At 44.4% G+C, this 20233-nt stretch overlaps 1 protein-coding gene across 1 annotated transcript; it reads right to left on the bottom strand.

Annotated features, from left to right (window-relative positions):
• Positions 1–11180: 11180 nt before the first annotated feature.
• LOC109945510 (uncharacterized) lies at positions 11181–12318 on the bottom strand. Its single transcript, XM_020551830.3, has 2 exons — positions 12096–12318; positions 11181–11680 (listed from the first exon to the last, which is right to left on the bottom strand). The coding sequence occupies exons 1-2, from the start codon at positions 12210–12212 to the stop codon at positions 11537–11539; spliced, it is 261 nt and encodes an 86-aa protein (XP_020407419.1). The 5' UTR covers positions 12213–12318; the 3' UTR covers positions 11181–11536.
• Between the last annotated feature and the right edge of the window lie 7915 nt (positions 12319–20233).

Raw genomic sequence — 20233 nt, 5'->3', positions numbered from 1 at the left:
GGTGAGCGGCTTGGATAACGCCAAGCAGATTTGGGACACCCTCAAGATCTCGCATGAGGGGAATGATGTCACCATGCTCACCAAGATGGAGTTGGTGGAGGGCAAACTAGGGAGGTTCGCAATGATCAGGGGGGAGGAGCCAACCCAAACATACAACAGGCTCAAGACCCTGGTCAACAAAATAAGGAGCTATGGAAGCACGAGATGGACGGACCACGACGTCGTCCGGCTTATGCTAAGGTCCTTCACTGTCCTTGATCCTCATCTTGTAAACTCTATACGTGAAAATCCAAGGTACACCAAGTTGACGCCCGAGGAAATACTCGGAAAGTTCGTAAGCGGGCGAATGATGATCAAGGAGGCAAGATATGTTGATGAGGTGTTGAATGGCCCAATGCAAATCCACGAGCCTCAAACCGTTGCTCTCAAAGCAACAAGTAGCAAGGAGACGCTACCTAGCAAGGTGGCGCAAGTTGAAGCGGTCGGGCTTAACGAGGAAGAAATGGCCCTCATCATCAAGCGCTTCAAGACGGCGCTAAAGGGTCGCAAGGAGCATCCCAACAAGAACAAGACGAAGGGAAAGCGCTCCTGCTTCAAGTGTGGTAAGTATGGTCATTTTATAGCTAATTGTCCCGACAACACTAATGACCAGGAACAAGAGAAAGGTGGGAAGAGGGAAAAGAAGAAGGCCTACAAGAAGGCGAAGGGCGAGGCACACCTCGGCAAAGAGTGGGACTCGGATTGTTCGTCGTCCGACTCTGACGACGAAGGACTCGCCGCCTCGGCCTTCAACAAATCGTCGCTCTTCCCCAACGAGCGCCACACGTGCCTAATGGCAAAAGAAAAGGAGGTAATCACTAGAGAAACTCCTAAGTACTCTACTTCTAGTGATGAGGACTCTAGTGATGATGAAATTGATTACACTAGCTTGTTTAAGGATTAGATAGAGCAAAAGTAGAAAAGATCAATGAATTGATTGATGCTCTAAACGAAAATGATAGACTTTTAGAAAAGTAAGAGGATCTTTTATATGAAGAACATGATAAATTTGTAAGTGTGCAAAAGTCTCTTGCTTTAGAAGTTAAAAGAAATGAAATGCTTTCATGTGAAATTTCTGCTTATCATGAGACTATTTCTAGTTTAAAGAGCATTAATGATGATTTAAATGCTAAATTAGTAGAAGCAAATAAGACTAGTTCTCATGTGGAACATGTAGTAATTTGCAATATGTGTAAGGATTTTAATGTTGATGCTTGCAATGAACATTTAATTTCCATTTCTAAATTAAATGATGAAGTAGCTAGTCTTAATGCCCAACTTAAGACTAGCAAAAATGATTTTGATAAACTAAAATTTGCAAGGGATGCCTACACTAGTGGTAGACACCCCTCTATTAAGGATGGGCTTGGCTTTCGAAGGGAAGCTAGGAACTTACAAGTCATAAGGCTCCCATCTCTGCCAAGGAGAAAGGGAAGGCCCCTATGGCTAATAGTGTTCATAAAAATCATGCTTTCTTGTATCATGATAGGAAATATTCTAGGAATGCTCATCATAATAGGAGTTTTAATGCTTATGATTCACATGCCATGTTTGGTTCAAGTTCTTCCTATGTGCATGGTAGAAACATGTCTAGGAATAATGTTGTTCATCATGCACCTAAAAAAATGCAAAATAAATCTGCTACTGTTTTTCATGCCTGCAACACTGGTATTGTTCTTTCCTGTAAAAATAAGAAAGTGGTTACTAGGAAATTGGGGGCAAAATGCAAGGGAGATAAAACTTGCATTTGGGTCCCTAAGGCTATTGTTACTAACCTTGTAGGACCCAACAAGAGTTGGGTACCTAAAACCCAAGCCTAATTTGCCTTGCAGGTTTATGCATCCGGGGGCTCAAGCTGGATTATCGACAGCGGATGCACAAACCACATGACGGGGGAGAAGAAGATGTTCACCTCCTACGTCAAGAACAAAGATTCCCAAGACCCAATCACATTCGGTGACGGGAATCAAGGCAAGGTTAAAGGACTAGGAAAAATAGCTATTTCTTCCGAGCATTCCATTTCTAATGTGTTTTTAGTAGAATCGCTCGGATATAACTTGTTGTCCGTTAGTCAATTATGTAATATGGGTTACAACTGCTTATTTACAAACGTAGATGTGTCTGTCTTTAGAAGAAGTGATGGTTCATTAGCTTTTAAGGGTGTACTAGACGGCAAACTATATTTAGTTGATTTTTCGAAGGAGGAGGCCAATCTAGATGCATGCTTAATCGCTAAGACTAGCATGGGCTGGCTGTGGCATCGCCGTCTAGCACATGTGGGGATGAAGAACCTTCACAAGCTTCTAAAGGGAGAACATGTGTTAGGTCTAACAAATGTAACTTTCGAAAAAGATAGACCTTGTGCAGCTTGTCAAGCAGGAAAACAAGTGGGAAGTACTCATCACATCAAGAATGTGACGACTACATCAAGACCTCTGGAGCTATTGCATATGGACCTCTTCGGACCCGTCGCCTACCTTAGCATCGAGGGAAATAAGTATGGTCTTGTTGTTGTTGATGATTTTTCTCGCTTCACTTGGGTATTCTTTTTGTAGGATAAATCAGAAACCCAAGGGACCCTCAAGTGCTTTCTAAGGCGAGCTCAAAACGAATTTGAGCTCAAGGTGAAAAAGATTAGAAGCGACAACGGGTCCGAGTTCAAGAACCTTCAAGTGGAGGAGTACCTTGAGGAGGAAGGAATCAAGCACGAGTTCTCCGCTCCCTACACACCACAGCAAAATGGTGTGGTAGAGAGGAAGAACAGGACGCTTATAGACATGGCGAGGACGATGCTTGGAGAATTCAAGACGCCCGAGCGGTTTTGGTCGGAAGCTGTGAACACAGCTTGCCACGCCATAAACTGGGTCTACCTTCATCGCCTCCTCAAGAAGATGTCATACGAGCTACTAACCGGTAACAAACCCAACGTTTCGTATTTTCAAGTTTTTGGGAGTAAATGCTACATTCTGGTGAAGAAAGGTAGAAATTCAAAATTTGCTCCCAAAGCTGTAGAAGGGTTTTTGTTAGGTTATGACTCAAATACAAAGGCGTATAGAGTCTTCAACAAATCATCGGGTTTGGTTGAAGTCTCTAGCGACGTTGTATTTGATGAGACTAATGGCTCTCCAAGAGAGCAAGTTGATCTTGATGATGTAGATGAGGATGATGTTCCAACGGACGCAATTCGTACCATGGCAATTGGAGACGTGCGACCACAGGAACACAAGGAGCAAGATCAACCTTCTTCCTCAACGACGGTGCACCCCCCAACTCAAGATGACGAACAGGTCCCACAAGAAGAGGCGTGTGATCAAGGGGGAGCACAAGATGTCGAAGATGAGGAGGAAGAAGTACCACAGGCCCCTCCAACTCAAGTTCGAGCGATGATTCAAAGGAATCATCCCGTCGACCAGATTTTGGGTGACATTAGCAAGGGAGTAACCACTCGCTCTAGATTAGCTAATTTTTGTGAGCATTACTCTTTTGTCTCTTCTATTGAGCCTTTCAGGGTAGAAGAGGCCTTGCTAGATCCGGACTGTGTGTTGGCCATGCAGGAAGAGCTCAACAACTTCAAACGAAATGAAGTTTGGACACTGGTGCCACGTCCCAAGCAAAACGTTGTGGGAACCAAGTGGGTGTTCTGCAACAAACAGGACGAGCACGGGGTGGTGACAAGGAACAAGGCTCGACTTGTGGCAAAAGGTTATGCCCAAGTCGCAGGTTTGGACTTTGAGGAGACTTTTGCTCCTGTGGCTAGGCTAGAGTCGATTCGTATTTTGTTAGCCTATGCCGCTCACCATTCTTTTAGGTTGTTCCAAATGGACGTGAAGAGCGCTTTCCTCAACGGACCAATCAAGGAGGAGGTGTACGTGGAGCAACCCCCTGGCTTTGAGGATGAACGGTACCCCAACCACGTGTGTAAGCTCTCTAAGGCGCTCTATGGACTTAAGCAAGCCCCAAGAGCATGGGATGAATGCCTTAGAGACTTTTTAATTGCTAATGCTTTCAAGGTTGGGAAAGCCGATCCAACTCTTTTTACTAAGACTTGTGATGGTGATCTATTTGTATGCCAAATTTATGTCGATGACATAATATTTGGTTCTACTAACCAAAAGTCTTGTGAAGAGTTTAGCAGGGTGATGACACAGAAATTCGAGATGTCGATGATGGGCGAGTTAAACTACTTCCTTGGATTCCAAGTGAAGCAACTCAAGGACGGCACCTTCATCTCTCAAACGAAATATACGCAAGACTTGCTCAAGCGGTTTGGGATGAAGGACGCCAAGCCCGCAAAGACTCCAATGGGAACCGGCGGACATGTCGACCTCAATAAAGGAGGTAAGTCCGTTGATCAAAAGGCATACCGGTCTATGATAGGGTCTTTACTTTATTTATGTGCTAGTAGACCGGATATTATGCTTAGCGTATGCATGTGTGCTAGATTTCAATCCAACCCAAGGGAGTGTCACCTTGTGGTCGTTAAGCGAATTCTTAGATATTTAGTTGCTACGCCTTACTTCGGGATCTGGTATCCAAAGGGGTCTACCTTTGACTTGATTGGATACTCAGATTCCGATTATGCTGGATGTAAGGTCGATAGGAAGAGTACATCAAAGACGTGCCAATTCCTAGGAAGGTCCCTGGTGTCCTGGAGTTCTAAGAAACAAACCTTCGTTGCCCTATCCACCGCTGAGGCCGAGTACGTTGCCGCAGGACAGTGTTGCGCGCAACTACTTTGGATGAGGCAAACCCTCCGGGACTTTGGCTACAATCTGAGCAAAGTCCCACTCCTATGTGACAATGAGAGTGCTATCCGCATGGTGGACAATCCTGTTGAACACAGCCGCACAAAGCACATAGACATCCGGCATCACTTTTTGAGAGACCACCAGTAAATGGGAGATATCGAAGTGTTTTATGTTAGCACCGAGAACCAGCTAGCCGATATCTTTACCAAGCCTTTAGATGAGAAGACCTTTTGTAGGCTACGCAGTGAGCTAAATGTCTTAGATTCGCGTACTTGGATTGATATAGAGCATACATGTGGTTTATGCCTTTGATCATGTTCCATTATGCATTTTATTGCTTATTTATGGTGCTCAAATTGTGCAAGGGATCCCCCGGACCTCACAAGTCCATGTGTGAATGATGCACATATTTAGGGGGAGAAATGCTACAACTTGACCCTTTGAGACTAATCGTGTGCTTGAGTTTTCTTAATTTAGTCCCAAAGGAGGATTGAAAGGGAAAAGGTGAACTTGGACCATGCAAGACTTCCACTGCACTCCGATGAGAGGGTAATTTACTTCAAGTTCATCTCCGTGCTCTTATTGCCTTTTTACTCTTAATTGAAGATTTTGGTGAGGCAATAGGGTTTAATGGCCAATAATGATTCTGTTTTGGTGCTTAATGCCAAAGGGGGAGAAATTAAGGCCAAAGCAAGAAATGGATCAGCTACCACTTGAGAATTTTGAATTTTGACAATAGTAGAGTTAGAGCTTTTGTTTTGTCAAAATACTCTTATTGTCTCTTATTGTCAAAAGTTGGTCTCTTGTGGGGAGAATGTTTGATTATGGGAAAATGGGGAGTTTTTGAATCTTTGATCAATTTCTCTTGGAATACCTCTCTCTATGCCTCAACAAGTGATTTTGACTTAGAGATAGGAAATTGAGTTTGATTTGCGAAAACAAACCAAGTGGTGGCAAAGAATGATCCATATATGCCAAGTTTGAATCAAAAACAAATTTTTGTTCTCATTTGCATTGATGTTGCACTTCTTTAGTTGCTTTTTGTTGTGTTGGCATAAATCACCAAAAAGGGGGAGATTGAAAAGGAAATGTGCCCTTGGACCATTTCTATAAGATTTTGGTGATTAAGTGCTCCACACAAATGCTTTGAGTAATATTTGTGCCAAAGACTCAAGAAGTGCAAATCAAGATTAAAGGTATGTTTCTAGACTTAGTACATTGTTTTGAAGACTAATGTATTGTGTCTAAGTGCTAGAAACAGGAGAAATCGCTTTGGAAATAAGTTGGCTGTGTTCAGCCAAAAGGCTGCTCGGTCTGGGTGCACCGGACTGTCCGGTGTGCCAGGACCAGTCCAGATGAACAGCCTGCTCTCGGGTATCAACGACGGCGTACGGCTATAAATCACCGGACTGTCCGGTGGTGCACTGGACTGTCCGGTGAGTCGTCTGCGGCGAAGTCGCTACTCTTGGGAAACAAGTCAACAGCGTACGGCTAAAAATCACCGGACTGTCCGATGGTGCACCGGACTATCCGGTGAGCCAATGGTCGGCGGGCCAACAGTCGGCCGCGCAATCCGTGCGTGGCGCGTGGCCGAGCCAACGGTGTGCACTGGACAGTGTCCAGTGCACCAACGGCTCCAAATCTTCAATGGTCGGCTGCGCCAAATTAGGAAAGCAATCTGCACCGGACTGTGAACAGTGCCTGTCCGGTGGTGCACCGGACTGTCCGGTGCGCCACCCGACAGAAGGCAAGAATTGCCTTCCTGGATTGCTTCCAACGGCTCCTAGCTGCCTTGGGGCTATAAAAGGGACCCCTAGGCGCATGGAGGAGTACACTAAGCATTCTTTGATCAACTCTAAGCACCAAGACTCCATTTCCGCGCATTTGAACCTTTGTGATAGCAACTAGAGCTCCATTTGAGTAGAGAACTCTTCGAGTTGTGTTGCGAGCTCAAGTTGTGACTTGTGTGCGTATTTGTGCTCTGATTTTATGTCTTGTGTGCGTTGCTCTCCCTCCCTTACTTCCGTGTTTCTTTGTGATCATCATTTGTAAGGGCGAGAGGCTCCAAGTTGTGGAGATTCCTCGCGAACGGGAGATAATAAACGAAAGCAAAAACACCATGGTATTCAAGTTGATCATTGGATCACTTGAGAGGGGTTGAGTGCAACCCTCGTCCGTTGGGACGCCACAACATGGAGTAGGCAAGTGTTGGACTTGCCCGAACCACGGGACAAACCACTGTGCCTCTCTGTGTTGATTTCTTTGTGGTTATCGTGTTTAGCAAGAACTCCTCTCTAGCCACTTGGCTTTATTGTTCTAACACTTAATCAAGTTTGTGGCTACGAGTTTTAAGTTTTTACAGGATCACCTATTCACCCCCCCTCCTCTAGGTGCTATCACCGTTTGTCTGAGCACCGAACCGTCCGCACGTAGGTGCCGGACCATCTGCGATGCTCGGGCCAGGCTGATGTGTTTGGTTCATTAATTGTGCCTACCCCCGGTGCCTTCGGACTTTTTAGCCTTCTCGTCCGAAGCCTTTCGAGCAATCTCCTTTTGCAATATAATTGACATGCGAGGATCGCCAATGACGATGCCCTTGCCTTTGCCTTTATCAGCCATTTCGGACCGAACCAAGACCTTTTTGCATGTGAGTTCTATTGTATTAACAGGAAAAGGTTGCGTGTCTACTTGCATCTCCTAGAAAGCCAATCAGCCCTTATTTATTGCCGATTGTATCTGTCGACAAAAAACATTACAATCATTGGTGGCATGAGAAAAAGAATTATGCCACTTACAATACGCACGCCTTTTTAATTCATCGGGAGGAGGAATAGTATGAGTTAATTTAATGTTGTCGTTTTTCAGTAACTCGTCAAATATTGTATCGCATTTGGCAACATTAAAAGTAAACTTAACTTCTTCTTGTTGATTCTTTCGAATCGACTGTAAAGCAGAACACGCTGAAGGTTTAGCCTATCCTGGCCAAACCAGTTCGGCGGTGTATACATCAGTGGATTCATCGTCCGAATTATTGTATCCTACTAGATGCATCTTATGGCTAGCCGATTTTGATGTTTCCTTACTTCGGCTTTCACAGGTCATAGCCCGCTGGTGTAAGTGTACTAGCGAAAAGAATTGGGTGCCATCTAATTTTTCTTTTAAGTAGGATCGCAACCCAGTGAAAACCAGCCATATTAGTTGTTTTTCTGCGACATGGATCTGAAAGCATCGGTTTCTAGTGTCCCGGAACCTCCGGATATAGTCATTAACCGATTCTTCAGGCCCCTGTCGGACTGAAGCTAAGTCAGCCAATTCTAATTCATGTTCTCCTGAGAAGAAGTGTTCATAAAATTTCCGCTCTAATTCTCCCCAAGAGTTAATAGAGTTTGGTGGCAAAGCTGCGTACCATGCGAATGCAGTATCAGTAAGGGACAACGAGAATAAACGAACACGGTAGGCTTCCCCATCAGCCAATTCTCCCAAGTGTGCTATGAATTGGCTAATATGTTCGTGTGTGCTTTTCCCACCTTCACTAGAAAATTTAGAGAAGTCTGGTATTCTAGTTTCCTGTGGATACGGCACGGTGTCGAATCGGTGGCTATAAGGCTTTCGATACGATTGCCCTGTACCTGACACACTAACACCGAGTTTGTCCCTAAACATCCCGGCTACCTCATCTCTGATCCTCTCCGCCATGTCTGGCGACCATCCATTGAGTTTGTGGGTGGAAATCTCAGGTTGCCTGACATCACTCTGTCGGCTTTCCTCCCAGGGATGTTTGAGGTGTGTGTTAGGTGTCCTATTAATGTCACCAGCTCCTGCCCTATACCTCTCAGGCTCTCTTGTGGCCGAACAGTATTCAGCCCTATGTCCATGAGGTGGTATGGCATGATTATAATGTGTTGCTGGTGGGGCACAATAATGTTGCTGCGATGAATGTGAGAACTATGCGTATTGCGCAGCTCTCGGCTCTGCGTACGCATATTCAGACGGCCCGGTGTAAGAGGCCAAATGGTTCGCGACTGGGCCAAACGGTGCAAAGGTATATCCGGATTGTCCAGCCGTATATGGTGTTACCTGGGCAGTCTCGTACCCAGACCATCTGTCGTAAAGAACTGGACTGTCCGCGATCGGGCCGAATGGTCCAGGGCTGTACCCGAACGGATCGATCATATATGGCGCGACTTGGGCAATCTGCGCGTGGACTCGTGTAGAGTCGAATGGTCCGGCGTAATACGTCGGTCGGTTCATGCCATATCCGGACGGTCCGACATAAGATAGCAAACAGTCCGCAACATATCCAGACGGTCCGGTGTGATGCACCGGACGGTCCGTGATGGGGCCGAATTGTTCGAGGTTGTACCCTGATGGTCCGGCCATGTACGGTGCGACCTGAGCGTTTTGTGTGCGGGCCTGCATCGGGTCGGACGGTCTGGCGAAATACGTCGGACGGTCCGCGATATAACCGTACTATCTGAGATGATGCTTGGATGGTCCGGCCGCGTCTAGTACCTGCCACGTGCCTAGTGGTTGTGGCTGTGATGGTGACACGAAAGCGTGCATCGGCATACCATATGATGGCTGGGTCAAGGGTGACCCGTTTATAGCTGATGTGTTTGATGCGGGTGGCTCTGTATTAGACTCTCGCGATGGAAAGCTAGGAGCAGCTGATTTCTCGTATGCACGTAGATGCATTTTAATAGATTCATCTACATATTGCTTTAACTAATCTCCTCGTTGATCCATGAAAGTCGTAAGAGATAGATCTGGAGTACTTATAGCGGGACCCTGAAGTGGAGGCAGGAGAGCTTCCATATCGATCTCCCCTTGACGGATGATCTTCTGGTGGCGATCCACCGTGAAGTGTGACAAGTACTTTTCTGCCGCCTCCTTCGCCATTCGAAGAGTTTATGCAGCAGTTCCGCCTCTTCCTTGTCACGTTGTTCGTTCCATTGCCGCATCACCTCCTTCTCATCGCGCATTATGAGGTCTTCAAAGGGTCTTTAGTCATCAGCCGGGAGCGCCTCCATGGCCGGCTTGATGATGTTGGTGGTGGAGATCTTGGTGTGATCCTTAGAACCGGCCATCTATGGGCTGATTTTTTAGCAGGTCTAGACACCTAGTCCCCAGCGGAGTCTCCAAAAGTATGTTGACATCTTTTTCGGGTGCCAAACACTAACAAGAATCGACGGCGGTGCTCTCTGCATAGGCGTGGACGGTCCGCGGCCAGGGGCCGGACGGTCCGCGCCCTAGGGCCGGACGGTCCGCGCGTGTGCAGGGGCGGCGAAGGTCGCCGTCGGCGCCTAGATCTCGCTCCCGGAAGGGACCCCGTCGGGGAAGAGAGATCCTAGGGGTTATCTAGGCTCGGTAGACCGACCTAGACTCCTCTAATCGACGTAGAGTCGAAGAGAAGCGGAGAAATTGGTGATTGGAATACTAAACTAGGGCTAAACTAGAACTACTCCTAATGCATAAGGAAAAAAACGAGAAATAGACTTGATTTGATCGATTGTTGGGGGTTCAATCGGCCGTAGCCCTTCATCTATATAAAGGGGAGGTCTGGATCCGCTTCAAACTATTTCCCGAGTTAATCCCGCGGTTTTAGGTAACAAATCCCACGAGAAACTAGGAACCCTGACTGACTCTACGCACGCGTGGAGCGTCCGCGCCACCACCGCGGACTGTTCGGACCGCGGACCATCCGGCCTCAGGGCCGGACCGTCCGCTAGGCATTTCTGGTGTCCAACAGGAATGAAATGCATAGGAATTTTATAGTATGGGTGATGATGCTTATCTTATTCTGTGGGATGTTCAAACTGACGCTGGCTCAATTAATTCGATGCTCATCTTATTCTGTGAATTTTAATATATTTTATTATAATATGTTCCTCCGTTGGTACTAGAGATGGCAATGGGTAAATACCCACCGGGTATTACTATCCCATACTCATACCCACGACACAAAAATAACCCTATTGGATCACTCATATACATTGGCAGGTATAGATTTACCCTCATACCCATACCCATGTGGATATGGGTCACCCTATGGTCACTCATACCCATAAAAGCTAAACATTTATCAAAATATTATATGATACAAATGTTAAGTATATCCATCTAAATACCATTACAAAATTTCTAGCATCATTTAACCATCCATTCAACACACCAAAGATAATTGGATAAAGTAATAACACTAGAATAGTACTACATAGCACATTAAATGTTGCATTACATGGTCATTAAATTGCCGTTAAGCCTTCTATGACATTATAACCTAAAGGTTGTTAAATAGTAAAAAAGATGGATGACTAAAGTTAAAGTTCATGCTTGGGCTAAGTTTATATTGTGTATTTTATACCCACGGGTTAACAGGTATAGGTGAAGGCGGAACGTTCTAATACCCATTTATCTATTGGATGAAGATTTTTGCTTAATAACAGACCCATAGGTAGAATATTTAGCCTACATACATACCCTAATAAAATAAATACCTATCAGTTATCGGGTCGTGGGTACCATTGCCATCTCTAATCGGTGGCATTTACCTAGACGGTCACGCTAGCATTATAGCATGCCACTGCGTCCGGCTACATGAGTACATCACTACTGTAACTGCTGATTGAGAACACAAGGGGAATCCGATCTGACTAACCGACTTGTTAGCAGCCCAGCTCTCTGAACTGGAAGCATGGAAACACAGACAGCAGATCCAAAGGTTCAAACCATGGTCTCCCTTAGCTAGCTTAATTCCTAGTACGCGATGATGCACTGCTACTTTTGACTACCACACCATCTGGCTCCATGTTACTTCTTCTATCTTGTTCAGCCTGATGAACATTGTCCTTGTCTGTGTCTGATTTGGAGAACAACGCCAACGAACCCCTTATCTGCATTCGAAGAAATCGAGGCAGCTATCAGCTGTAGCATTATACAATAGGTAAAGTGCCAAGGGTGTACTAAAAGCTAGCGTACAAACATCTTATTCTTGGTAAAATTTGGGAAGATGGCCTCTAGCTAGAACTCGCAGAAACTCTAAAATATACAATACTGGCAATTCTAGTTCTTATCGTCATCTTCTCTCAAAAACCCAAGCTATATATATGTTGGCTGTTGAACAACGAAAGGAAAAGCAGAACACAACAGAAGACCTCATTCTGGACCACTGCACTGGAAGAACAGGCACAAGTATGATGATCCTAGTCCTAGCCATGATCTCTAACCTTTACACTCACAATAACAATAAAGAGCAGTTGTGTACTAGTAAAGGTACGTAAAGGACTAAAGGAGGAGTACGGTTCGTACAGGATCCAGGAAGTCGGGTCCGTAGTCGGCGGTGAGGAGCAGGTAGGCGGCGGTGGCTGCGCCGATCATCGCCGTCCGACGAACTATCCTGCCGGATCTCGGGACCACCGGCGGCATCGCTCGAGGTGACGTTCTGTCTCGTGTGTGGAAAGCGGCGGAAGCGAGGCAGAGGGGACGAGACGGGACGAGACGAGACTAGACTAGACTAGAAGGTACGCACGTCTTCAAGCGGCGGAAGCTCGGGGCCTTTTTAAACACGAGATTCGGATTGCTCTCATCACTCAGTGAGGCCCACATGGTTCCAGTTGGATGTGTGTTGCTGGCTGTGCTTTTCTTTTTTAAAAAAAAAACCTTATTACTCTAGAATATATCTTTATAATATATCTTTGGTTCCAAATCGTTATTTCTGATCGATGTTAGTTGGTATAGCGCTAGTCTACAAAATGGTTCCAGTAGTTTCTATACTAGTAGCAGTACTTTGCTTAAGGTTGTTTCTAATAAAGCGTATAGATGGTCATGTATACGTAAAATAAGTGCTCGTAGGTAATTGTTCACGTTTACAACAGAGCGTGGATAAAGACGCGGAAACATAATGTTGCCTCTTCTCGCATTCTAACACTACTACAGTAAACCTCTATACAGGCGGTCCAGTTAACCTCTACACAGGCGCTTCCAGGAACCGCTTGTGGTGCACCGCCTGTGATGTAAACAACATCACAGACGTCAATCAAAAACCGCTTGTGATAGACACACATCACAGGCGGTTCTATATAAAGGAACCGCCTGTGATAGACACACATCACAGGCGGTTTCTAATCCTAGCCGCTTGTGTTAGACACATACCACAGGCGGTTTTAAATATAGGTCCGACTGTATTTCAATATACAAATTCCAGATTCATATGCAGATTCCAGATTCATATACAGAATTAATAACAGATTCATACACAGATTCATACACAGATTCATACACATATTCATACACATATCAAGTTCCATACACAGATTCATACACATATCAAGTTCCATACACAGATTCATACACATATCAAGTTCCATATACAACTCAACATCTCAAGTTCCATATACAACTGAACATCTCAAGTTCCAAACTAAAGATCTAAACACTGTGTGATATCGTGTACAAACTTAGTTCTGGGAAGTGTTGCAAATTTCCATTTGTATTGTAGAATAGCCCTTGTTGATGAAGAACTTCACGGCGCATAAAGTAAAGCAAGTCTTTTACAACCTTAGTCATGCCGACGGAAACCATATCTCTTTCTAACCATTCAGCATTGATCTTGGATTTAGGAACCTGCAATGAAAGCAAAAAGCAAGCAGTGCTAAGAGTAATGTGATGAGCAACAATATAACATAAAAATTGCAACATAGACAATGATAGTGAACTTACATCCTCACGATTGACCATGTAATGGAAGGTGACACGACACCATTCGCATATATAATAACCGCACAGGACAGTACCTGGAGGTTGTTTGTCACCATATGGAAATAATGATATTGACAAATTAGGCTTGTCCTCTGGATGTTCGCCGCCAAGATCTTTCTAATAAAAACGGTATGCACTGCATATAAGAATAGCATCGTGAGATTAAGAATACATTTGTTAAGTTGTAATAAGTACAAGTGTGCAATAATAATCATACTTCTCTAAAATCTTCAAGATGTCATTATACGTGTCCTTTTCCATTCTCAGTGAGTCGAAGACCACGACTTTACCATGCTTTGGAAAGATCATGATACAAATGTAGTGGTCACTATATAGACATAGACGAAAACACATGTTAAGATCACGATTGCCATAATTTGTAGTTCAAAACCATGTCGAGAACTTACTTAAAGTGGTGCGGAGCTATTATTAAGTCCTTGCCATGTTGTACATGATTATACATGGCTCGTCAATTGTATGCCGCCATTACCTTCATTTTCTTTCTCTGATTTTGTTTGACGGCTTTCTCAAATTCATCATCATCCAAGTCTTTGTATTCTTCTCCATGTCTCCGAACAACTTCTTTGTAGCGAGCTTGGGATATCATCAACGGGTCAAGAAACCCTGTCTTGAGTTGTTTCTTCTTATCATCCATGTATTGCATCCTACGTGTAAAAAGTGTTAACCGTTAGACTCTCGTTTATGTGTGCGTGTACAAAACTAACAAATATGAAAGTTTAGAGGTACTTACAAGCAAAAGAGGGTTAAGTAGTTGGTTTCCATCCTTTGTCAGTGGTACAACGACCACAGATCGTCAAAGAATAAATGTCGCACAGGATCTATATTATCTTTGCTCCAAAATGCATCTTTTGGCACAACAAATGTGAAGTCCTCGAGTTTGTATTTGTTGCTAGCCACCATGTACCACTCATGCATTCTAATCTCCGGAGTCGACAACTTAGAAAGTTGCAATGTCGTCAAGAACGGCCTCCCATTCACAAATTTAGGAGGAACATCCTCCTTCTTGTATATCGGGATATTGATTTTTAAGACGTAATGATTCTCGGGTATGAATCATTCCATCTTCTTCCCATACTTCGAAATTGTCTATTTGGGACCGTGTGCGTACTCCACGAGATGTTGTTGCTGCTTTTGATTGATCTGTCATAACTCTCTTCAATTTTTGCAGGTAGCGTGTCACTGCTTCTGCCGATTTCTTGACATTGTCAGTGGCGATTCGCTGATGAATTTTCTTTGAAGAAGTTGGCCCTTCAACATTGGTGTCAACCTTTGCTTCCTTTTTGCTGTTTGCATCGACATTCTGAGGAACAATTTTGTCTACGTCCCCCTCGTCGAGTTCCTTCGCAAGAGGTGATATGCAGATTGTTTCAACGGTTTTTGTGGAGGTCGGTGCTATATTTTCCTGCACCATGGGGTATGGAATGATCGAACTATCTTTCTGTTGCATTGGTGTTGAATTCGGCGTTGGTGACTTATGGCGCGATAGACGGCTTAAGATCGGCTCATCACCCAACTTGATGTCGCGTCGATGCCAAAGGACCAACTCGTTCATTGCCTCCTGCAAAGTTATGATCCCCTCAACTGGAAAGTCTATCTCCCAATCTTCACAACCACTGTCTGTGATCTCTAGAACTTGGACCACACCATAGTGTGGCGGGACAGGATTATCCTTATAGTTAACAAGTCCTGGTTTTACCAAACCAGTAGCAGCTTGTTTTGTTTTTGTCCTAGATCGATTGATTGGAATATGAAGAAAGCAAGGCTTGTCCTCAACAATATCGTCTATAGGGTACTTGGTGCCTGATACGAAGTCTTGCACAGATCCTACGCTGCTAGGGACTACAGGTGGACTCATGTGGCCTGCCTTGAGTTCACATGATATGCATTCTGTTTTCTTCATTTTCTTCATCACGTCATTAATAGCCTTTTGTACCCTTTCATCAATAGTCTCTTCAAGGGTCCTTTTCGACTTCTCGTGTTTCCTATATGACGCCGCATACTCTGGAAATGCCTCTCTCTAGGAAATCTTAGAAGAGATTCCCCGAGCCCGTCCAGTGTGTTCAGGATTGTCTAGTGCTGCGATTAGTATGTCATTCTCCCTCTGAGGCTTAAATTCGCCCTTCTTTCTCTTTTCTGCATATTCTTGAATTTTTGTCGAAACTTCGCCTACCAATTTTGGATGCAAAAGTTTGTCGTCCTCGGTCAAACCTGCCCAACCTAAGATCCAACGAATAGCTCGCTCATCGATATCTTTTAATATTGGGTCCAAAGTGCCGTTAGCTATAGCTTCCTCGATTATCCTGTTCCACTGCACAACTTTATGGTGATATCCGGTTGACCTCAGGCGATGGGGGTGTTTGTTCATCTTCGCTCTCTGAGAATTAGTTTCACCCAGTTCTATGGCCTTCAGTTTGGTCTTCTGACGAACAAATTCCTCCCACTGAGCATGAGTGATTTTCCCCATTTTCTTGGGCAGAGGAACCTTATTCTTCTTAACAAAATTCCTATTCATCTCGGTCTTCCACCCACGAAACATCTTGGCCATAGCAGAGAGCATCGACTTCCTTACTGCATCATCTGTGCCTTTTGGGACCTTGAATGACTCAGACAACTTAGCCCATAGCTTATTGCGGGTGTCTTCATCTAAATCCTTCCATTTCTGAAGTGTGATTGGCACTATATCTCTAACAGTAGACCCGCAGGAATTTCGAAACTTTGTAACCACGTCAAGTGGTTCTTCAGGAAACCCCTCTGCATTGAGTTTTGTTACGTACATAACTGCACCTTCTTTCATCTGATTGGGACCTCGTCGCCCTCGTTTCCGCTTATGTGAAACGGATGATTCAGGCATCGGAGCATCCTCCGTGTTTCGTGTAGAACATGCATCCTCTTTCTTCTCATCATTTGAAATCTATATATTGAAACAATTAATGGCCTTTCATATATGAACGTTATTTTAGAATATAGTCAGCATATTTTTATTTACCTCTTCATCGTTGGGAATATAGTCGGCATCAAGCTCATCTGATGTTTTTTCTTCCTTAGAGGTATAGGAGGAAAAGGATTGTCGTCACTAGAACTATCCTCCCTGCTCCCTTCACCGGAGCTGCTCGTTGTCTGCCATTCAAGTTTGGTCGTGTCTTCATCAACTCTGTTAGACGCACCGGTGCAGAACACATCCATCCTAGTAGGTACCTAGTGCACAGCTGGTTCCATCAATAAGGGGGTCGACCGAGGATATATTGTTAGTCTGATATACTGGTTCCATCAATAAGGGATCTTGGATAAAAGGTGATTCAAAAGAAATCGAGCCCAAACCCTAGCTATACCCGGCCGCCGCCGCCGGCGGCCTCCCCATCTGCCGACGGCGGTGAAGGCGATGGAGGCGCCTCAAGGCCCGCCTCTGTGTCCCTCCTTTCCTCCCCAAACAGGAAGGCAGAATGTCTAGTAACTGTGAGGTCCCAGAGTCTTTACTGCCTATGAAGGACGAAATTCCGGAGCAGGATCGGGCCGGGAAGCACGGAGCAGACAGAAGTGCACTTTCCAATGCAATTAGACAGAGAAGGCATGGTTGTGATGTTATAATGCTGAAGGACCCCAAGAAGAGATTATGGCCTGTCGTTTACCACTACCGCCCGTTATTTGTGGGCTTCACCGAGGGCTGGAAACATTTGGACATAGTACATTTTGTGACCACACATCTAGACATAGTACACCGGCTCACCATCTTCTGGCCCCTTAACAAGCTCGCAGACGTCCCCAGCCCGAAGGTCGTTTGCTGCCACCAAATGTTTCCAGCCCTCGGTGAAGCCCACAAATAACGAGCAATGGTGGTAAATGACAGGCCTTAATCTCTTCTTGAGGTCCTTCAGCATTATAACATCACATCCATGCCTTCTCTGTCTAACTGCATTGGAAAGTGCACTTCTGTCTGCTCCGTGCTTCCCGGCCCGATTCAGGCATTCAGCCGAAGCCATTCTCTATAAGTCCCAAACAGATATGTGCTTCCATGGTTTTTGGCAACTGTCCTAGCGAGCTAGTAGTAGCGTTCTCTCAGCTAGAGGGGCCAAAGCGGTCTATAGTACCTTAATAATGGACTGAGGATATACATATATCCTAGAGCATTGTCTTCAGATCGTTTGACTAATCGCGATTAGTCGGGCTGGTCGGTACTTAGTGCTCGATAAGGGGGTTCCATGATGCACTTCCATGATGTATGTGGCCTTATCCAAAATGCCAAAGAAATAATATCATTTGGATTTGACCTTGACATCATTTATATCCTTTCAAGAGCCACCTTGCCTCATGGGGTCCTGTGAAGTACGCCATGAGTGCCAAGAGAACATGTTTTTGTGTTCTAGTAGCTTAAGTGTTTTGGGGCCCTAGTGTCTCAAGAGTTGAGTCCTTTTGGTCCATGGGCCCTAATACAAAACCCCTAGGGGTGGGTACATAGGCTAAGTTAAAGTAGTGTTCAAGGGTATGAGGGCCATAAGCACATTTGCCCCAATGATTATCAAACAAAGATAGGTAGTCAAAAAACACTAAAAATAGACTTGTTGCACCAATCACTATGGAGATTTTCTACCAAGAAGGGGTCTTAGTGTCCCATACACATCTAGTAGTTGCATCAACTATCCATGACAAGATCAAACAACTGACATTGATGGAGGGACACAAAATTCTTCATTCGAAGGATACTAACACCTAAAGTGTCATGGTTCACCAAATTACATGGTCATAATTTCTCAATCTCTGAACTTATGGGCGGAAAAGGAAAAAAAACAATTCACACTTCACTGGCCACCACAATTCACACAGCACCAACATATATAATCCACCATACTACTACTCCTCCTCCTATATATGCCAAAGAGGAGCATAAAAAAGAAGGGAGAAAAGTTAAGCAAAGCCTGCACACAGTATACTGCCTATATGTGTCCCTTCCCAGTCTAGGCAGTAGGCATAGTAATTCATTGCAATAACATCTTAATGGTATACAAACATTTAATCAGAAGGGAGAAAAGAAATAAAAAAACTGATACATGAGAAGTAATTGACAACCAAGCAATAAGCATACACAGCTAGCAAGCATCTTATAACTGACTGGCAACAAGCTACTAAAGCAAAAATGGTGACCCTAACAAAATATGTAAGTGAAAACACCAACAATATAAGCATAATGACCAGCAGTTCTGATAAGCATTTGATTAACCATTTCTTTTCTAGATAGCCATTTTATCCACGAGTCATAGTGGCCAAACCAGGGATGTTGTTCAGACGAATAATTAGCTTAATAATCAGGGGAACAATACAGTAACAACACAAAGTCTGTAACAAGTAATCTGCAATCAATTAACTTCTGAAATTTGAAAAGCTATGATTCAAACACAAAGCTGTTTCTCTTGAATTTAAAAAGCAGACATCAGTTCATTGTCCCCTCTGTTCAGTGAAATCACAAAAATTCAAGAGAAACAACACTACTTGTCGCGAACCTGGCGGCGTTGGTTAGTTTTCGAGCACGAACCTGGCGGCATGTCGGGGACGGCGGTGTTGGGTCTGAGCACGAACCTGGCGGCGTGTCGGGGATGGCGGCGTTGGGCTCGGGCTCAGGGACGACGGCATTGGGCTCAGGGGACGGCATGACCGGCGCTCAGCTCGGAGACGGGGACGGGACGGTGGCGCTTGGGCTCGGGGACGGCGTGGCGGGCGCTCAGCTCGGAGACGGGGATGGGACAACGGCGTAGTATCAGCCTGGCGGCGTGTCGGGCTCCGGGAGAGTTAGGGTTCCTGCTGGAACCAGCGAGCCCTTTTATATTGTATACACATCATAGGCGGATTTTTAGAAAAACCGCTTGTGATATATAACATCACAAGCGCTTGTTTAACTCGACCGCCTGTGATAGTTTAACTTCACAGGCGGTCGAAATAAAAAAGCGCTTGTGATGTTATTATATCACAAGCGGTTTTTCTAAAAATCCGCCTGTGATGTGTATACAGTATAAAAGGGCTAGCCCACGGGTTCTAGAACCCTATCTCCCAGAAACAGTCACAGCACTGTAGCGGCGGTAGATTTTTTGAAATCTACGGGGAGAAGGTTTTGTTTTTGAGTTTATTGATTAATTTCAAGAGTTTATGCATATATATGATCTCCGTTTGTTTTCTTTCTCATTTTGATACGATTTTTTGCCTCCATTTTATAATATAGACCATAATTGAAGAAAAACTCAGGAATTCCAAGATTTGGACTTGTAGTTGATCTAATTTAAAGATTCTTCATAAAGAGTTGTCTCACCTCAAGGTACCTATATTGCTGCAATCTTGTTTCATTTTCATGCACATTAATTCGTTCATGATTTAGGGATTAAATTCAATTAATTAGGGATATTTTAAATATTTTTTGTAGTTCATGTGCTAGGTACCTCTCGATATGATCTTGTTTCACTTTCATGTACATTTATTTTTTCATGTTTTAGGGATGAATTCAATTAATTAATGATTTTATTGATGTTAATCAATATAGGGATAGGTAATGGACCGAGGTTGGATGTACAATGTGCCAAGACCACATCCATCGTACATTCCAAATTTGAGAAGCTTTATTGAAGCGGCCAACAAGCACGCGAATTTGCGAAAGAGTAAGGAGATATTATGTTCGTGCATCGATTGTG

Source organism: Zea mays, chromosome 4, assembly GCF_902167145.1.
Source record: "Zea mays cultivar B73 chromosome 4, Zm-B73-REFERENCE-NAM-5.0, whole genome shotgun sequence".
Lineage (NCBI taxonomy): Eukaryota > Viridiplantae > Streptophyta > Magnoliopsida > Poales > Poaceae > Zea > Zea mays.
This window is presented reverse-complemented; position numbering and strand designations above follow the sequence as displayed.